Raw genomic sequence first — 18,543 nt, forward strand, 5'->3', positions numbered from 1 at the left:
TCTTACAATGAAATTTCATGTTATTTATAATGTATCATATTAATTAGTGCATGATGAGGACAGAATTTTTGGAAAACACCAAATAGTACCGAAGATATAATCTAATTGTAAAAAGCATTCACTTTGTGGCTCATCATAATTTACAATAAAAACACATAAATTTGTTTTTGACCACTATAGTTTTATATTCACTCTACTGGTTTCGGAAGAACCCTTCCTTCGTCAGGAGAATATCAGTTTTTAATATTCTCCTGACGAAGAAAGGGTTCTTCCGAAACCGGTAGAGTGAAAATAAAACTATAGTGGTCAAAAACAAATTTATGTGTTTTTATTGTAGAAGATATAATCTTTAAAATGTTGATATTTGTTGCCAGCCAAGATATGATGATATGATGTCAAGATATGAGGCGTGTTGAAACAAAGACAGCAATCTCCACTTCTTCATTTCTCTAGTAAAATGCAATAAATGTTTTTTTTTGTATTTTTCCAATACCTTATGTATCACACCAGCTGTTCACACTTTGTATGGGGTGGCGGTTTTAAATATCATATTTCTGGGTCTCTGATTGGCTCAAACAAAAACTGCTGTTTTTGTTCCGTAACCTGAAGGAAATCGCCATGTTTGTTGTGGAACTAAATATTAAAATTCAAAAATGTATGGAATATTGTCGTTTATGCTCCGAAACCTTTGCAGCAGTCGATAGTATTTTTGATTCTCTATCCATCGCCATATCTAACTCATTTTACACCAATGGTGGAGATTGCTGTCTTTGTTTCAACACGCCTCATATTTACAGTGCACACAACACTACAATTCGAATTGTGAATTGTACTGATTGTATCTTGTGTGAATTGTATTAGTTTTGTTAAGTTTTAACAAGAAACTATTGTATTAGTTTTATTAGAGTTTAAAAACTCATAACTACATCATTTTTTGAGTATGGAAAAACTAATTTTACTGTAATTATTAACTTTTTAAATGTACATAATACTTGTCCCTCAAAAGAGACAACCTGATTCAGAATAACTTTCTAAATAAGGTTAATAAATTCCCGACTTTGGGGAATTTATACTAGGTCGGGGAATATTCACATTCCTGGGTGCACACAAGTATTTAAATATGGTGACAAACTCATTAGAGCGTAAGGAGACTGACGTATCTCAACTTTTGGAATATTAGAGGGTAAGGAGAATGCCGTATCTCAACTTTTGGAATATAAGAGCGTAAGGAGAATGCCGTATCTCAACTTTTGGAATATTAAAGTGAAGGAGAATGCCGTATCTAAACTTTTGGAATATTAAAGTGAAGGAGAATGCCGTATCTAAACTTTTGGAATATTAAAGCGTAAGGAGAATGCCGCAGCTCAACTTTTGGAGTACCAAGCAATAAAAGTATGATAACTTTATAAATATAAATAGTAGCAGTGTGTGTAATACTTGAGACTGGCCCATATTCTGTTGCACAAATACTGGATATGGACAAGGTTTTAGTGTGGTCAGTAACATCAAATACTCTATAATATTAATAATACCTGCAACATATTACATTTCCAATATATCCTGATGACAACATACTACAGTAGTGATTTGTGCGCCTTTATTTTCTCTCATACATTTTAAATATATTCTTTATAATGATAACCTACATACGACCTTACTGCTTTTTTGCTCACACATAAAAAAATATTAAAGCGGCCATCAACTCTGTCTTTGATGGTTTAGAAAATGAATAAATTTCTCCCAATTATACTAATACATTTGTGAGAAATTTAACATAAAAATTTCCTATTTAATAAATAAAAATATATTAGATATTGAAATTAAATATCAATATAATATATTAAATAATTTATTGAGACGATGATTTATTACTTCAACATTAACAGGATGCAGCATGGAACTAACACACCTTTTCTGAATTAAACTTAATTTTTTTATTATTATATTTTTATTTGCTATAATTTAACAAACGCATATTATATTTCACCCGTTTTTTTGCATCCTGAAAACCGACTTGGGAATGTTTTTGTTTGTTTGTAATTATTACATCTGTAAATTGCACATACCGAATCTACTTTTCGGGACAAAACACCGCCACTAAGTACTAAATAGATTCAATTGGCCGCCATTTAAAGAAATATCGACGTCAATAAACTACACTAGTGCCTCTAGCGTCCTGCGTTGTTGATATAGCCAATATTTTGCCGGAGTTGGACGTATTATTAATATTGTAGGGTATTTCGTAACATTGTATGGAGTCACAGACAAGTTTCCTTAAAAAAGACTTACAAGTAGAATACAGGCCATTATAAAATAAAATTATGAAAATGACATAATTATTTTAACATTATGCTGCCGCCAGAATTCAACATCCACAATATAGTAAATTATTATTTATTTAGAAAATACTTCAATCCAGCAAAAAGTATGTCTTACGAGCGAAAAAACATGCTTTTATAATACAGAATTTTACTGAAAACTACTGCAGTTTTGAAGGTCACAGTTGGTTGCAGTCAATTGAGACGATACATGCAATAATATCTTAAACAAGCACAAGCCGTTTTTACTCCTTTTGCCGTTTTGGTATCTCAAATCCTTTCTTTATCTCTTCATAAATATTACATCGGTAGGTTTTACACAGATGGAGCTAGAACACTAGTTACAAGTGAATATTACGTATGCAATGTTAATGTAATTCCATATTATGTAACAAAAATGTCATCCTCCGTGGTTGACAGGTAATGCTCGACTAGCAATCAACATTTTTTAATACAACGACTAATAAAAGCTACAGAAAGGTAGATAATATAGTATTTTATTACTATAGAATTGTTTCAGTAAATTTAATGTGCTTATACATATTATGAATTGATAAAATAATCATCTAGTAAAAAAAGATTCAATATATGTACATATTATATTTGAGAGATACATTATTGTGAAGTAAAAATCAATTATTTATGGGAGTAACTATCCATTTACGATTGGTTTATTTTCCTCTCTACATCAAGCCAATTATTAATATCGTAGACCGGTTGTTAACAATAGGGATAATAAAAATATTGTCTTTTTTAACGACACAATTGAAAAATGATTCAGAAATCTTTGGTAAAGTTCAGACTTGTGCATAAATCTTCAGGCTCACTGGAATTAATCAAATACTAATTGTGTATTTATTGTGCGTACATGCTAAAATATATCCCACGATACTAAATAACCAGAAACAATTACACTTTGCAGGAATGCAATCTGGTTAGAAAGAGACACATATTCTAGCAAAAGGGCATACATATTCTAGTAGAAAGATGTACAAGTTCTATTACATGTTCTAGTGGAAAGAGATACAAAGATAAGATTGGAAAGTATAAAATATCCTCCAGTAGATTAGTAGATGCTACTCGTAGGGTATCTGTCCCTGCTCGCGGGGCTTTCTGGAATAGGCGAGGCCGACGCGGTCGGCCATGGCCTGGATGGCGTCAAGGCAGGAGTCCAGCTCCTGGCGGGAGTGCGCGGCCGACAGGCAGAAGCGGATGCGGCCCATCAGCAGCGGGGTGGCCGGGAATCCCACGCCCACCACCGCCACTCCGGAGGCGGACAGTTCGCGGACCACGCACCTAAACACAACAAATACTTATTTTAAACTTTACAACGCAAACAATCCCGCGGTACATTTGATACAATAAATTTGTTTTTATTGAAACTTCATAGATCACGTAAATGGGAATAGTCACCAATGGATCTAGCTTCTTCTTGCTTTCTCATTTCATTTTAATAATATTATCTTAGATTATTAATGATATAGACAGACTAACCCAATCTTGGAGTACAAGTAGACCAGCATGGGCACTACGGGAGAGTCCTGGTGTCCGTAACAGATGACACCCATCTGGTGCAGGCGCCTCCGGAAGTATCTACAACAGAAAACAACAGTCGTAAGCAAAAAGATAGACTTGAGAAAACAAGAAGTTGAAAAAGATTTTTTTTTTTGATACTCGTTCTTTTAACAAAATATGCAATCAATCTGCATTCTTAACCTTTTCAGTGTCCAGGCAATGTATGAGCGACAACCATGTCAAATAACATAGATATTAGTCCTGGGTCGATTGTGACTGACCCACTCATTGAAACCTGCTCATGAGCTTCCAAAGAGCGAGCAAGTTATTTTTTCATCCTTTCCTTTTGTCAGCCGGCGTGGTGAAGCGAGCGCACATAGATTGACAGCACCCGGGTCTCACGACCCACTCTCACGCCCTACTCTCGCGACCCGAAATTTCCGTTCCGTTTCCTGAAATCTAAAATATACTATCATTGTGGTTCCAGTTACCGGAGACCTACATGGAACCGCTGTTTTTTACAGATACTTTTGGAACCAGTTCCCGATGACGGGAAGGTTGATCGGTAATAGGTTTGATAAAAAAATATATACATTCATTGTACGAGACAATTAACCGTCCGTACAATTACTGTATATCCGTAGGAGGCTGGGTACACTTGTCAACGTTTCAGTCTCAGCGAGTGTGGTGAAAGCTTGTAGTGAAGTTTGAAGCCAAGTTCAGAAGGGAATTTATTTCCAAATCTGAGCTGACGAAAGGAATTTATTACTGGCAAGAACTGAATTTAGTACTGAGTAAAACACTTGAAAATATTTCTTGAGACTTGGTGATGGTTCTTCAGTAGAGAGGATTCCCTTTTAGAGGTAGTTGTTGAACTGACTTTGTATGGAATTCGGTTCTCTTTTTATAGAACAAATTCAAATCGGGCCCTCTCGGAGGAGATTTTCCTCATTAGTGAGGAGTAAATTGGTTAGGTATTTTTTCTCTCCGTAGTTAGTTTGCTGAAAGGAAAGTAATATTTTGATGTGATACCTATAACCGAGTCAGTTCAATTTACCAAAACCATCACCCCAAGTTTCGTTTATTTATTATATAATAGAATATACAAATTTTCATATTGGGTTTGAAGTTAGATATCTTTGGTTTGAACATTTCCCAGAGTAACAAATATATTTAGGTGTGATTTTTCATGTTATTATGTTAGCATATAATCATTGAAAAATCAATATGAATTTCATTGAAAAATTCTGGATATCTGGATACGTATGATACATTCATACTATGAATATGTTACCTGGTAATCGGGTTTCGGGTCGATTATGACCTGGTATAGCGGTGCGCCCGAAAAGCCCGCTTACAACCCACTTCCCCGATCCTAAATCTCGAATTATTGTGACACTTTTCTTCCGGGGGTGCGATGTGTTCTTATTAGAATCCTACATTTTTCCCACTTTCGTGCGTACATGTTTCAACAAGTATAGGAATAAAAAAAATATGTGCTTTAGAACCTATCTCCCGTTTTCCCATATGTAATTAACAGAATTTCTTACACTGTATTCTGTGGATCGTATCCTCCGTGTAAAAACATAAAGTGTATTTAAAGTTTTCTTTTTGGTCCCATTAAAAAAATATATTATTATTTATGTTTGTTACCTGGTGTTGCGCGCCAAGGCTGCAATGCGTGTGGCCCCCTGGTCGCCCCCCTGCAGCCCCATGATGATGCTCATGCTGCTGATGATCTGCTGCACCACGGGCGGGGACATGCTCGTGGCGTACACGCCCGCGTGCCCGTTCTTCTTGATGCAGTTGATCAATTTCTGCAAACAAACATCATCGCCAAGTTCAGTTACAGACAATCCAATAATTTGAGATGATCAATAGTTGGGGAGGAGGGTAGAACACTTGGCTAGCAGTCATATAGATTGAGTTCGAAACTCATAAAGGAGACTGCTTATTTCAAAACAAGTTATACTTGAAAAGGCACGTATTAATTTTAAAAGTATTACTATAGCAACTTCAAAAAAATATATAATCAGTCTTTGTTAAAAAAATATATACATAATCAGATTTGTGAATCTATCTCCATGTAAGCCAATTCTGACACTTTATTCAATGATGGAGTTGAAAATGTTCAAATGGCAAACCTGAGATCCTGCGATGTAGCCTCCTGCCGATCCGAAGCTCTTGGTGAAAGTGCCCATCAGCACGTCCACCTCCAGCGGGTCCACACCGTAATAGTCCGTCACCCCGCGGCCCCGCTTGCCCATGGCCCCCACGGAGTGAGCCTCGTCCAGGTACAGGTAGCAGTTGTACTTGCGCTTCACGGCCATCACCTGCGGTAGGTTCACCACGCTGCCCTCCATAGAGTACACGCCCTCCACTACAATAAAGATCTTCTTCCAAGGCTGCCACGGCTCGCCGACTTTGCCTCTGCCTGTCACGATGGCCGAACGAACAACCTCCTCGAGGTGCGGCATGTCGTTGTGGTGGAACACTTTGACGGTGGCGTTGGACAGGCGAAGGCCGAGGATGAGAGAGGCGTGATTGCGCTCGTCACTCACCGCTAGACATCCGGGCCCTAAAATAGCCGGGAGTCCGAGAGAATTGGTGGCGAAACCCATTCCCACTACCATCGCAGCCTCCACACCGAGGAAGCGAGCTGTCAGTTCTTCCAGCTGGCCGTGTAGCTGCGAAGTGCCGAGCTCTTGGCGCGGGCTTCCCAGAGTCAAGCCAAAAGTACGGATGGCTTCCTCGGCAGCGTCAGCGCATTCTCCCGTTGCTTCTGCGAAGCCCAGGTAGTTGTAGGAGCCGAGGTTGACGCAGCGGGTCTCGGTGCCGGTGTACTGGAAGGTCCAACAGTAGTCGTTGGAGATACGGTCCTTTAGGGTGAGGTAGGCCCCGGGGGAGGAGCAGATGGGGCGGTTCCAGCAGTCCTTCACCCGCCGGTAAACGTAACGGGAATAGAACTGATCGAATGGGTTGTAAAGACGAGGGTAGCCCTGGAAAAATTACAAATTTGATACTTAACATTTTCTCAGTAGATGTTGATAAGCGATCATAAAATTATTCATTAAACATACCTCTCGATCATATTCGCTGGTAACCTTGGGAGTGAAAAGTGTTTGGTTGATGAAGCCCAGCAGCATGAGGATGTAGAAGCCAAGGGCGGTCATGGCGGAGGTGATAAGTGAGCACTCTTCGAAGGATTCCTTAGAGGTGTCCAGGCCGGACCAGTCTATGGGGGTCGCGCGACTCGCCACATCATTTTCCTGTTGGAAACAAAACATTTAGGTAAGAGATAACATATTACACATTTAACTTTTAACTAAGAGATAACATACATGACACATTTAAATTTTAGGTATAAGAGATAACATACATGACACATTTAACTTTTACTTAAGAGATAACATATACGACACATTTAACTTTTAGGTAAGGGACTAGCTGACATGTACCGGCTTTACTCGATTTTTCTTTACTTTCTATGCATGTATTATGTATATAAAACTTATGGAAGAAATTCTCTAAATGATAGTCTGTTCTATCAAAATCCGTGGCATAGTTTAGAAGAACTAAGCCCACAAACAGACAGACGCGGATAGCGACTTCGTTTTATACTATTTAAAGATAACATACATAACATATTTAACACTATATGGTCGGACATTTTACTGCCAAATCTGTGTTTTTTTTAAATTTTATCGCCAAAATTAGACTTTCCGCAAAATATTCATATCTTATGATCTATTTGATATTTTTCGATGACACTTTCAGTGTTTTACTTTAAAAAGATGTCTCTATTTAATTATTTAGCAATGTATTTGTAATTCCTTTTTTTATGAACAAAAACATTCTAATTTCTTGGGAATCATAGAAAAAACAGTTTTCACAATCGAAATAACTTTATTTATACAAAATTACAAGATTATTTAGAAATTTTCAATACATATAAAAAAAACTATAACCTAATAGTGCTTCAATGTGTGATAGCGTTCGAAACACTTTCCTTTATGCAGGGGCATATTGCAAAACTTGCACATGTACCACGTTTCACTGCGTAATTTGTGAGCGGAACATACGCGACAACAATTTAATTTTTTTTATTTTTTGTTGTGTTTCAAACTCATTGTATTGACAGTTAGATAGATCGGGTACCGCCGACAATAGAAAACACATGACCCCGCACCCATTTAGAACCCCTTGTTTACAAGTTTCCCGCTCCTTACCGGTTTGCGCAACAAAACGAGTAAACTCGTTTCCCGCGTCTTACTGTAAAAAGGCGGATGATGAGTTTTCTTGTTTCCCGCAAAGAATGTGTTAATAGCCCTCCACACTAGCATCCTAATAAATCATATACCTGTAGTTATTGTTCGGCTGGCGACGATGGAAGGTTCAAGAGACTGCCGGTAAATTGACGAACCCTCGCACAATCGAGATTGTTCAGCGGCGCTGTAAAAATGCCTAAGCGATTGACTAGATCCTTCTGGTGAACGCCGCCGAATCTAGACACAAGCAATGTACTAGCGTAGGTACCAGACGCGGCCCGTTACTGTAATTACCAGCAGTGCATTTCACTTTTAAAATGTACCTAGTCTGTAATTTAGGTGGAGCAAATTAATAAATGGGAACACCTACTGCAATTCATTTTATCTTCTAAGTTATATTTGTAAAATAACTGATTATTTTTTTTATTTTTTTTTTTTATAGTCGGAGGCGGTTTACTTACGTTCCCCGCGAGCACTTAGGCCATAGGCCCATTGTACTATCTCCCATTTTACCTCATTCCCTTGCCAGTAACCCGGTCCCTTTTATGAAGTTCACCAGGGCTGTCATTGGATATGTGGCGATGTCTTCTGGTTCCACACTGTGTCTTCCCAGGTATCTGAGCCTTATTCCCAGCAGAGCGGGGCATTGGCACCATAGGTGAATTGGAGTCTCTTCCTCCTCTTCACATTTCCTACAGATGTTGGTGTTTTCCACTCCCAACAGTTGCATGTGTCTCCTGAGATGGCAGTGTCCCGTTAATAGTCCTACCAGTTCCCTCAGTGAGTTTCTGTCCATATCGAGTAGTTGCCTGGTTCGGTTAGGGTCCGGTCCGTTTATGAGTACTTTAGATTGCCTCATTCCGGGTGCCTTCTTCCATTCCTTCCAGTGTTGGGATTTGACCCACCTCTTGATATGTAGTTTGGTGTGGCAAGCTGCTACTCCTACGGCCGGTTCAGATCCCACAAGTGGTGCTTTCGCCCCTTTCCTTGCTAGTTCGTCAGCCCGCTCGTTGCCCTCAATACCTTTATGTCCTGGTACCCAGAGCAGGGTTACTTTATTGATGGTCGCCAGTTCTATTAGGATAGTCCTGCATTCCATCACCAGTCTGGAGTCGCATCGGTTACTTTCCAGTGCCATTAAGGCCGCCTGGCTATCAGAACATATGTTTATGTTCTTATTTCTGTACCCGATACTCATATTCTCCTGTGCGCAGACTAAGATGGCTTTCATCTCAGCTTGAAACACAGTGCAGTGCATTCCTAGAGGTATACTGAGTTCCCTCTTAGATCCCTGTAGACAGACCCCGGCCCCTGTTCCTTCCTCCATCTTGGACCCGTCTGTGAACCAGATTAGTTCCTGTTTGGAGTTTGGACCTGGGACCGTGTCCCATTCCTCCCTTGTGGGGTACGTCACTTTAAACAGCTGTCCGAAGAAGTATTCGGCTTGTTTGCCGTCCTGCTTCATCCCAGCCGTCGGACTAATTGCCCTCAGTCTTATTCCTATCTCCGTGTGACTGTTTCTGGGCAACTCTCCTCTCCATTGGCCATTGCAATGTAACCTGTAGGCTGCCGCCATCGCCGCCCCCTCTATTTCTATGTTTAGTGGGGGTAGGTTCAGCAGCACTCCCATGGCTAGTATTGGAGTGGTTCTCATGGCTCCTGTGATGCTTCTGCATGCAAGTCCCTGTATGTGATTGAGTGTGACCATCACTGTTTTCAGTGTTGTTCTCCTCCACCAGACCAGGGCTGCGTGCATGATCCTTGGTTTTACAACGGCTGTGTAAAGCCATTGCATCATTTTAGGTTTGAGACCCCACGTTCTGCCGCAGATTCGCCTAGTTGCCCACATCAGAGCACAGGCCTTTCTGCCTACAGTTTCCACCTGGTTTTTCCAGCTCAGTTTGGCATCTATGATGACTCCGAGGTACTTAACCGTGTCAGAGGGTTCTAATTCCTTTCCATAGAAGGTTGGATTGCTCCATCCTTCTAGTTTCCTTTTACGCGTAAAGATTACTAGTTCTGTCTTGTCTGGGTTGACTGACAGTCCTGTTTCTTCACACCATTCTTCCACTGTTGCCAGTGTTGACTGTATAAGGCCTCGGGTTGTGTCTGCATCCCAACACCTTATTATGGTTGCAATGTCATCCGCATACCCTTGCGTATATAGGCCCCTGTTGTTGAGTTTCCGGATGAGGTTGTCCACCACCAGGCTCCACAGCAAGGGTGATAAGACCCCTCCCTGTGGACACCCTCGTGTCACCAGCACTTTGATGCTTACCTCACCCCTTGTCACCGTAAGTATCCGGCCTGAGAGCATGTTCCTCAGCCACCTTCTGGTGGTTTTGTCGAGTCCATGTCTTTCTGCCGCTTCATCAATGGATTTAATAGTGGTGCAGTTAAATGCTCCCTCTATATCCAGGAATAGCCCTACCGCCAGTTCCCCAGTCGCTTGTGCCTGCTCCAGTTTGTACACCAACCTGTGCAGTGCCGCGTCGACTGACTTACCTGCTTGGTAAGCAAACTGTAACTCGTGGAGGGGCTTCTCTTTCAGTGCCCCGTCCCTTATGTGCCTGTCCATTAGCCTCTCCATTGTCTTCAGAAGAAATGAGGTGAGGCTAATTGGGCGGAATGCACCTGGTTGGTCGTAGTCAGCTCTCCCCGGTTTGGGTATGAACACTACCCTTGTCTTCCGCCATGGTATGGGGATGTATCCGAGGGCACAGCATGCCCTCAGGATCTTCGTCACCGGAAGTAGGATTGTATCTAGGCCCCTCTGTAGAAGTGCCGGAAAGATTCCATCCTCTCCTGCGCTTTTAAAAGGGTCAAACCCTCTAATTGCCCATTTAACTCTGGAGGGAGTAACTATTTTAGCCGCAGTGTCCCAGTCCTTACCTTCCCGTGTAACTCGGGCTGGTGGTGGACCGGTATCATCTGCTTCTAACTTTTTGTAGCCGGGAAAATGTTTCCCCAGCAGTACCTCCAACTCCTCCTCCCAACTGTTGGTATATCCTCCATCAGCTTTTTTGAATGGGCCTTTTGCTGCCCCTGGGTCTTTTGCAAGAATTTTTTGGATTCAATAACTGATTAAATAATACAAAATTATCTTGAAAATATAGCGAAACCGTTTGATTTCACCGCAAACGAGTTCCAATGTGTTAATGTTGTTGCGTTAACATTGAACATTAGTATTTCTAAGCGAATCCATTCTAAACGCATTGTATTACGCATGATCAAAGTGATGCAAAATTCACTCGCCGTCAAAGCACTTCGATAATGCACGGATGGGTTATGTATCTGCACTGCTCTAATACGTAATTTGACGTTAAGAGTGTAATCTGTCTCGCTCATGTCACCGTTTCGGCTACTTCGGGCTGTCTCGATACCGCCCGATGCTGTTTTAGTAGTATGGTAAAAGTTGGTTCTGTGCATATCGGGGTATGCACGACCGCTTGCTCTTGCGCGGGATTTTTTTACTAGAAGATAGCTCAAATAATGACCTGACGGGAATTACGAATTTCTTACATCGATCACTGGGGCACAGATGTCGTTGTAATTTGTTATGAGGAGATTGAAGACAAGCAGTGCAATGCACAAATGCACGTACCAAGGAACCGCCTCTGGTAGGTACTTCGGCCTAGCGCCGCTGCGTGCAGGTAGGTAATGTCCGATATATTACTGTGCGTTGGGCACTATGTGCCTGTATATATTGGAATTAGCGTTCGCTACATACCTATAAGAACTAGTCGATCCAAAATTATTTTTAATTGCAACAAAAATATCAGGACTGAGTCATTTAGATACTCGCTTATACCTAGATTACATGCAGTTGGCAATGTTTTCTCAGAAGTAGTAGATGTGTTCAACTGCACGGAATATAGTTATAAGAAGGCTATAATAACATACCTCAAACACAATAATCAATGTCAGGAATGATAATATTCTTCTGCATGGCTCATATATCACATTTTACTACATCTAAACTATTTACTTCAGATATATTATGGTGTTAGCTAACAAATGTATTATTTTATTAAAAATTATTATTTCTTATCTTTTAGTATCATTGAATCTCTGACAGCCCTGAATTGTTAACGCCAAGTTGCGATGCCTACTCAGCTATTCCAAGTACAATTAATTTTGTGGGTAACAATAAACTCACTACATACGGACTATTATAATAGACACCTCATACTTCGACATATGACAGGTCTTATATAAGCCTAGTTTAAATTAGTTCAACTATTGTTACACTGGTATATTTTTTTTGAATTATGCATTGTCTTACTGCACATATATTAATAACTGCATCACTTGTGTTTTTCTGTACACATTAATAGTTCTTTAATTTATGGCTATTATTATCCTGTTTACCACTGTACGCTTGTAATTCGATTATCACTGTATTGTAAAACCTTTTTATGTCATTTGAATAAATAAATTAATAAATATTTCTAGTTTTTTTTATTTTATGAAATCTAATGCTGCGTATACAGTTGCGAACCGAAACGCGAGCCAAGCCTTGAATTATGGGAAAGGACCGAAGCAACAGGAAATGGCGCGAAACGCTGCTTGCGGTTGCTTCGTTCTTTTCCCATAATTCGAGGCTCGGCTCGCATTTCGGTTTGTAAATGCATACGCAGCATAAGATTCAACTCGGGTGCCGGATATCTGGTCAGTACTAAACTTGAAGTAAAAAGCTTGTCTTTATATACCATAAATTGCCATTAGTAAATTTTAAGTACCAAGTAGGTTGTAATAAATATGAGAAAATAAAAAAATTAACTCATAAAAACAGTAACTTTCACTATAATACATCTAAATTCAATTTTTAATTGTGCCATCTCTTGGGTCTAATAGTATAAAATTAAAAAAAAAAAAATTGTTTGACTGAGGACCGAACCTCCCTCCCAGGGGGGGTATAACTGCGATCAAAAATTGGAACAAAATCAAATTTGTCTTAAACCATAGAAATGCCAATATATAGACACCACAATTCTCATTCGAAGCCTAATTATTATACTATACACCAATGAAAAACTTTCAGAGTTTTTCATTGGTGTGTAGTAATAAGTAGGCTCCGAATGAGAATGAGAATTGAACTGTCTATACAGGGTGTCCGGAAACTCGTAGTACAAGCGGGGAAACTGGTGAATCTACATCACATTTGGAGTCGATTTTGTAGTATATTTTTTTTTTATTTGAGCTTTCGTTATCGAGTAAATCGAGTTTGAAGTTGATTTTTTTTTTTTTTTTTTAATCAAATTCTTATAAATTATTACTGAAGATCAAAGTACCCAACTAATTAAAACTATTTGAAAGTAAAACAAATGAAGAAACTCGGATTTGAAGCATTATTTTGAAATCACCCTTCATTTAACCCGGTGTAATCATAAAATATTTCTGCTCTGCAGGGTTAAAACATCTGTTATTCAACCCTAAACACCAGAAAAAACTTTAACCCTAAAATAGCCGAAAAATATTTTTTTGTTGGTTTTTTTTTTTTTTTTTTGAAAATGCTCAAATCAAAAAACTTTATGTTTTTTTGGGTTCCCCATGTGGTGTAGATTCTCCAGTTTCCCGCTTGTACTACGAGTTTCCGGACACCGTGTATATTGGCATTTCTATGATTTTTTAAGACAAATTTGATTCACATAAAAAGCCCAAAGATATCGATCTCGTGGGAGGTTTATTTATGCTCCCTCCCCAGGGACCGGATAACTGCTGTGAACAAAAACTTATAAAAACAAACCTTCCTCCCCAAGGACTGGAGTCAAGATGGTAGCGACATTTCTGAATTTCAATGACAGCTTTTCTGAATTAACCTTAAAATTATTATAATTATATTTATCGTGTGATGATCCACTTTTTACATAATGGAGAACATTGTATTTGCTAGGATTTAACGAACTCCTATTATATTTCACCATTTTTAGCATCCTGAAAAATGTGTTGAGTGTTTTTGTTGTTTTTAATTATTACATCTGTAAACAGCACACATAGAATCTACTTTTTGGGACATTTTTGCATTTTTTTTATCAATATTGATCAAAATACATATTAAAAACATCGCCATTTATAAATAAACCCAATTTGCCGCCATTGAAAGGAATGTCAGCGTCAAGATGCTACACCAGCGCCTCTAGAGATATTACCAATATTTGGTAATTAATCGGGATTTTTTTTTAAAATAAAACCTTTCGAATTACCTTAACCCATTGGCCTCCGAATTGTTTGGCTAAAAAATTGTCCTTCACATCCGAATTAATTTTGTACCAAAAGTTTTAAATCTGCAGTGGTGTACTAAATCTTACATAACTTTTAAACTAAACATGCAAACGAAACAATCTTTTTTAATTTACTTGTACATTGAATCAAGGTATGTAAAAAATATATGCATTGTTTAAAACAAAATAATAATATGACTAAACGAGGATATAAAAATTTTTTTTTTCAAAAATCTTTTTTTTTTTTAAATTTTTTTATAATTGGATTAAGAAAAGTTGCACATTAATCATACTTATTACCATAATATATATTTTTTTCCAATTGGGCTCTTGTTGCCGCCCACCATGCGTTTTACGAACAAACTTGTCAATTCCCGAACCACACACCATTTTGAAAAAATTCAATGAAGCTGAAATATAACAAAATTTCAATCGTAAATATCAGGAAAAAACTGTACCAACAGAGTCCTGCCAATTACTACGAAATAAATGCTTAATTATCTACAGAGCGATTGGCATTTAAAATTTTAAACACAGATGTCAATAATGTATCCCTTTTTCGTTTTTAAGCCGACAGACATCAGTTCGACCCTCAGTCGTTTGATTTTAAGACACATCGCCGTACACACGCCGGGACGGCGTCGTTTGAGGCCAATGGGTTAATTACTATAAAAGGAAACTGAATGAATTTGTGAAATTTTTAATTTGGTAAATTTTAATTATGTAAAACGAAAATTCACTTTCGTTGTATGGGATGACAGCGAAAATAATTTATGTTGATGACATTTTATTACGTTGGTATTCCTGATACCATATGAGTGGCTAGAATTTTTACCATTTACTCTATGCAAATTAGGTAGGTACTTGTATCATACATATCCAGACCTCCAGAATATTTCAAGAGAATTCATATTTACGCCAAAAACACTCAAACCCCGAAACCGCTTGATACCGTGTCGCCGACACATTTGGAGATCTTTACATCAAAATAACTCAATCAAATGATGTATTATATGTGATTAATCAAGATAATTACATAGCAATATAATAGCAGAACCTGAAACACATCTGAAAATAATCATCCATCACCTCCCTCGGACACACCAACCCACGAAGTGACCGCGGCTAGGAAGGCTACTCAGTATTTACGTAGGACCCCCTCCACTACTCCCCGGATGAAATTCCATGATGGCCGCCGTCTCCAACCAATCACAGCCCAGCATGTCACCTTGACTTTCTTATCAAACACTGATAACAGATTCAAATGTGATTAATTGTCATATCATCAGACTGGATTTACGGGAAAATGATGCAAGATATAACTACGAAATAAATATCAACATCAAGAAATGATTATATACTAATACAATAACTTGAATAATTATATCTAAATATATTTGTTACCCTTTGGGAAATGTTCAAACCAAAGATATTTAACTTCAAACCCAATATGAAAATTTGTATAATTATTTATAAAATAAATAAACGGGACTGCGGGAGATGGTTTTGGTAGATTGAACTGACTTGGTTAAAGGTATCATATTAAAATATAACTTTCCTATCAACAAGATAATGCAGAGAGGAAAAATACCTAACCACTTTACTCCTCACGAAAGAGGATAGAACGCCTCCGAGAGGGTTCGATTTGAAAACGTTCTATAAATAGAGAACCGAATTCCATACAAAGTCAGTTCAACAACTACCTCTGAAAGAGAATCCTCTCTCCTGAAGAACCATCTCCAAGTCTCCAAAAGTCTCAAGAAATATTTTCAAGTGTTTTATTCAGTAGTAAATTCAGTTTTGCCAAGTATTAAATTCTTTTCGTCAGTTCAGATCTGGAAATAAATTCCTCTCTGATCGTGGCTTTAAACTCTACCACGAACTTCTACAACATCGACCAAGACTGAAAACGCTGACAAGTGTACCCAGCTACCTTCGTATCTACAGTTATTGTACGGACAGTATATTGTCTCGTACAGTACTATTTTGACCGAACTCTGAATATAAAATAATGGTATTTAGGCACATTTTACAAATAAAGAATTTTTTTTTAAAATGAGATTAGGATAGTACAGGTTATGTTAGGATAGGTTAGGATAGGATAAGTCAGGATAGGTTAAGTTACGTTAGGATAGGTTAAGTTAGGTTAGGATAAATAAAATTAAAATAATAATACCTAGATAAATAATTAATGCTCTTTTAGTAGGCAATATTTTGCCGGAATATTAAATTACATTATTATTTTTTTAAATTTACATTATTCAATTGTCTATGGCAGTTTGTTTTGTTTCCGTTTACAAATTAACCATCCAAAATAATTAACTTATCGGAGGGAGCCTGGCAGGCCGTGCGAAATAAATTATTAGCGTGTAATTGTTGCGCTTTTGGTATATTGGGTCTTTTGGAAGTGATTAGAAAGGAGGAGGTTTTATTAGAATGGCTGAGAAGTCACAACGTAATCTGATTAAAATCCAACATGATACCGGTTCGACTCTCAAGTAATTCTGCCATTTATGTAGAATCTGGAATACCGATTGACAGAAATTATTTCAAATGGCTGTCATCCTATACAACGAAAGCAAATTTTCATTTTGTATAATTAAAAATTAAAATAAAAAATTTCCCAAATGCATTCAGTTTCCTTTTATGGTAATTAAGGTGAATCAAAAGGTTTTACTTTTAAAAAAATCGTATTAAGCTTAACCAGCGATCCCGAATATTTACCCAATATTTACTGGAGTTGGACGTATTGTTAATATTATAGGGTATTTGGCGCGAGTAATAATGGTAACATTACATTTCTAAAGCACAGTTTTGTGATATTTCATCTCAAAAATAAGAAGTATTTTGGAGGATAAATTTATTTTTATGCGAATACCACACAAGAGTCTCAACTGCTCCCAATCGTCTGGAGCCAATGAGAATAAGGCATCTCCAATTGGGGTTTGTTATGAGGCTGAAGATAGTGGGGAGGGAAACAATAGTTCAAGAGGAAGTCACAATGTGAGAAATATTTGGGTTAACAAATTGCACTAACGCCGTTTGCGTATTTTTGGAAGAGAATTTATTCATTTACCTAAATAGATTCCTTTAATTTTTCCTAAGAACAGGGCGTGTTCGAGAAATTATCAATAAAATTAGTCACAAGCGTCAATGAATAATGAACATAACATCACAGGAAAGATACAAACAGAATACAAATAAAAAATCTCGGTAAATATTTACCTACGACTACCGTTTTTACTACTACAAAAAATTGCCCCTTTAATAACGCCTGCTCGCGTCCCCTTTAGAGTTATATCCCAGTTTTCAAATAGTTTGTGGGCTACGCTAGGTTTGTATAGACTGGTTTGTGATTTAATTCTACCTAATCCAACCTAACCTAACATGTACGGAATATTTTCTCAAACGGTAGTCGTAGGTAAATAATTACCAAAATCTCTCGATGTTTATGACAAACTAACCTCAAAATGTCCATTCACCACAGGCCTGTATACATTTTCTCTACTCTTATTGACAAGATCTTCATTTTCTTCGATTAAACTCTTGTGGTGAGGTTGACTTATTCTCCTATTGGCGACTTCCATCGTACCTGCAGTCCTGAAAAGGAGAGATAATTTATTGTAATATAAAAGGTGGCCGTGAATAGCTAATAGGCCGTGGAATTTCGTAATGTGTCTCAAGAACATAGTCGAAATAATATGGTAAAACAATGAACTCACGGGAACTTGCGACAAACAAGGACACTTTTACCGATCACTTCCAACAACGGGGCTGACTAAACAATTTTACAAAATAACACAGAATTAGTTGACGGTTTGACAGTCAACCCGCCACCGGCGTCACCTGATCTGATATGTGACGTATGACGTATAGTATATAGCAATGATACTCAACCTTTTTTCTTCTGCGGGTCACATTCATAAGTTTGTAAAGCTACGCGGGCCGCAACACTATACTGGTTAACTGGTATGACAAAAAAATTAATGAAACCCACCACCCCCGCTTTTTTGGAAAACCATTTGAGTAACCATCAGTGTTGCGGGTAAACTTCGGTTTATGGGCGAAATTCCTAAAAAATAAAACTAGTTATTTTTATACTAACTTTGGGCCGGGGAATCCGAATCTGAAAGAATTAGATTGGGGCAAGCAATATTAACTGAATTACACGACTTTAAAATTTCGACGCACAAACAATTTAACTGGCCATTTTGAACG

At 38.1% G+C, this 18,543-nt stretch overlaps 1 protein-coding gene across 1 annotated transcript; it reads right to left on the reverse strand.

Annotated features, from left to right (window-relative positions):
• Positions 1 to 397: 397 nt before the first annotated feature.
• On the reverse strand, positions 398 to 18,182 carry lace (serine palmitoyltransferase long chain base subunit). Its single transcript, XM_089635225.1, has 7 exons — positions 18,048 to 18,182; positions 17,790 to 17,925; positions 6,914 to 7,102; positions 5,978 to 6,832; positions 5,487 to 5,650; positions 3,813 to 3,911; positions 398 to 3,614 (listed from the first exon to the last, which is right to left on the reverse strand). The coding sequence occupies exons 2-7, from the start codon at positions 17,910 to 17,912 to the stop codon at positions 3,395 to 3,397; spliced, it is 1,650 nt and encodes a 549-aa protein (XP_089491351.1). The 5' UTR covers positions 17,913 to 17,925; positions 18,048 to 18,182; the 3' UTR covers positions 398 to 3,394.
• Between the last annotated feature and the right edge of the window lie 361 nt (positions 18,183 to 18,543).

This window comes from Hesperophylax consimilis, chromosome 9 (genome assembly GCF_061612785.1).
Source record: "Hesperophylax consimilis isolate HC1 chromosome 9, BYU_Hcon_1.0, whole genome shotgun sequence".
Taxonomy (NCBI): Eukaryota; Metazoa; Arthropoda; class Insecta; order Trichoptera; family Limnephilidae; genus Hesperophylax; species Hesperophylax consimilis.

Excerpts from the sequence above, each read along its gene's own strand:
- lace (XM_089635225.1), bottom strand. The coding sequence starts at position 17,912 with ATGGAAGTCGCCAATAGGAGAATAAGTCAACCTCACCACAAGAGTTTA. Across the intron at positions 5,651-5,977 it reads GCTACATCGCAGGATCTCAG|AAATTGATCAACTGCATCAA; the intron begins GTTTGCCATTTG and ends GTTTGTTTGCAG. Across the intron at positions 3,912-5,486 it reads GCCTTGGCGCGCAACACCAG|ATACTTCCGGAGGCGCCTGC; the intron begins GTAACAAACATA and ends TTTCTGTTGTAG.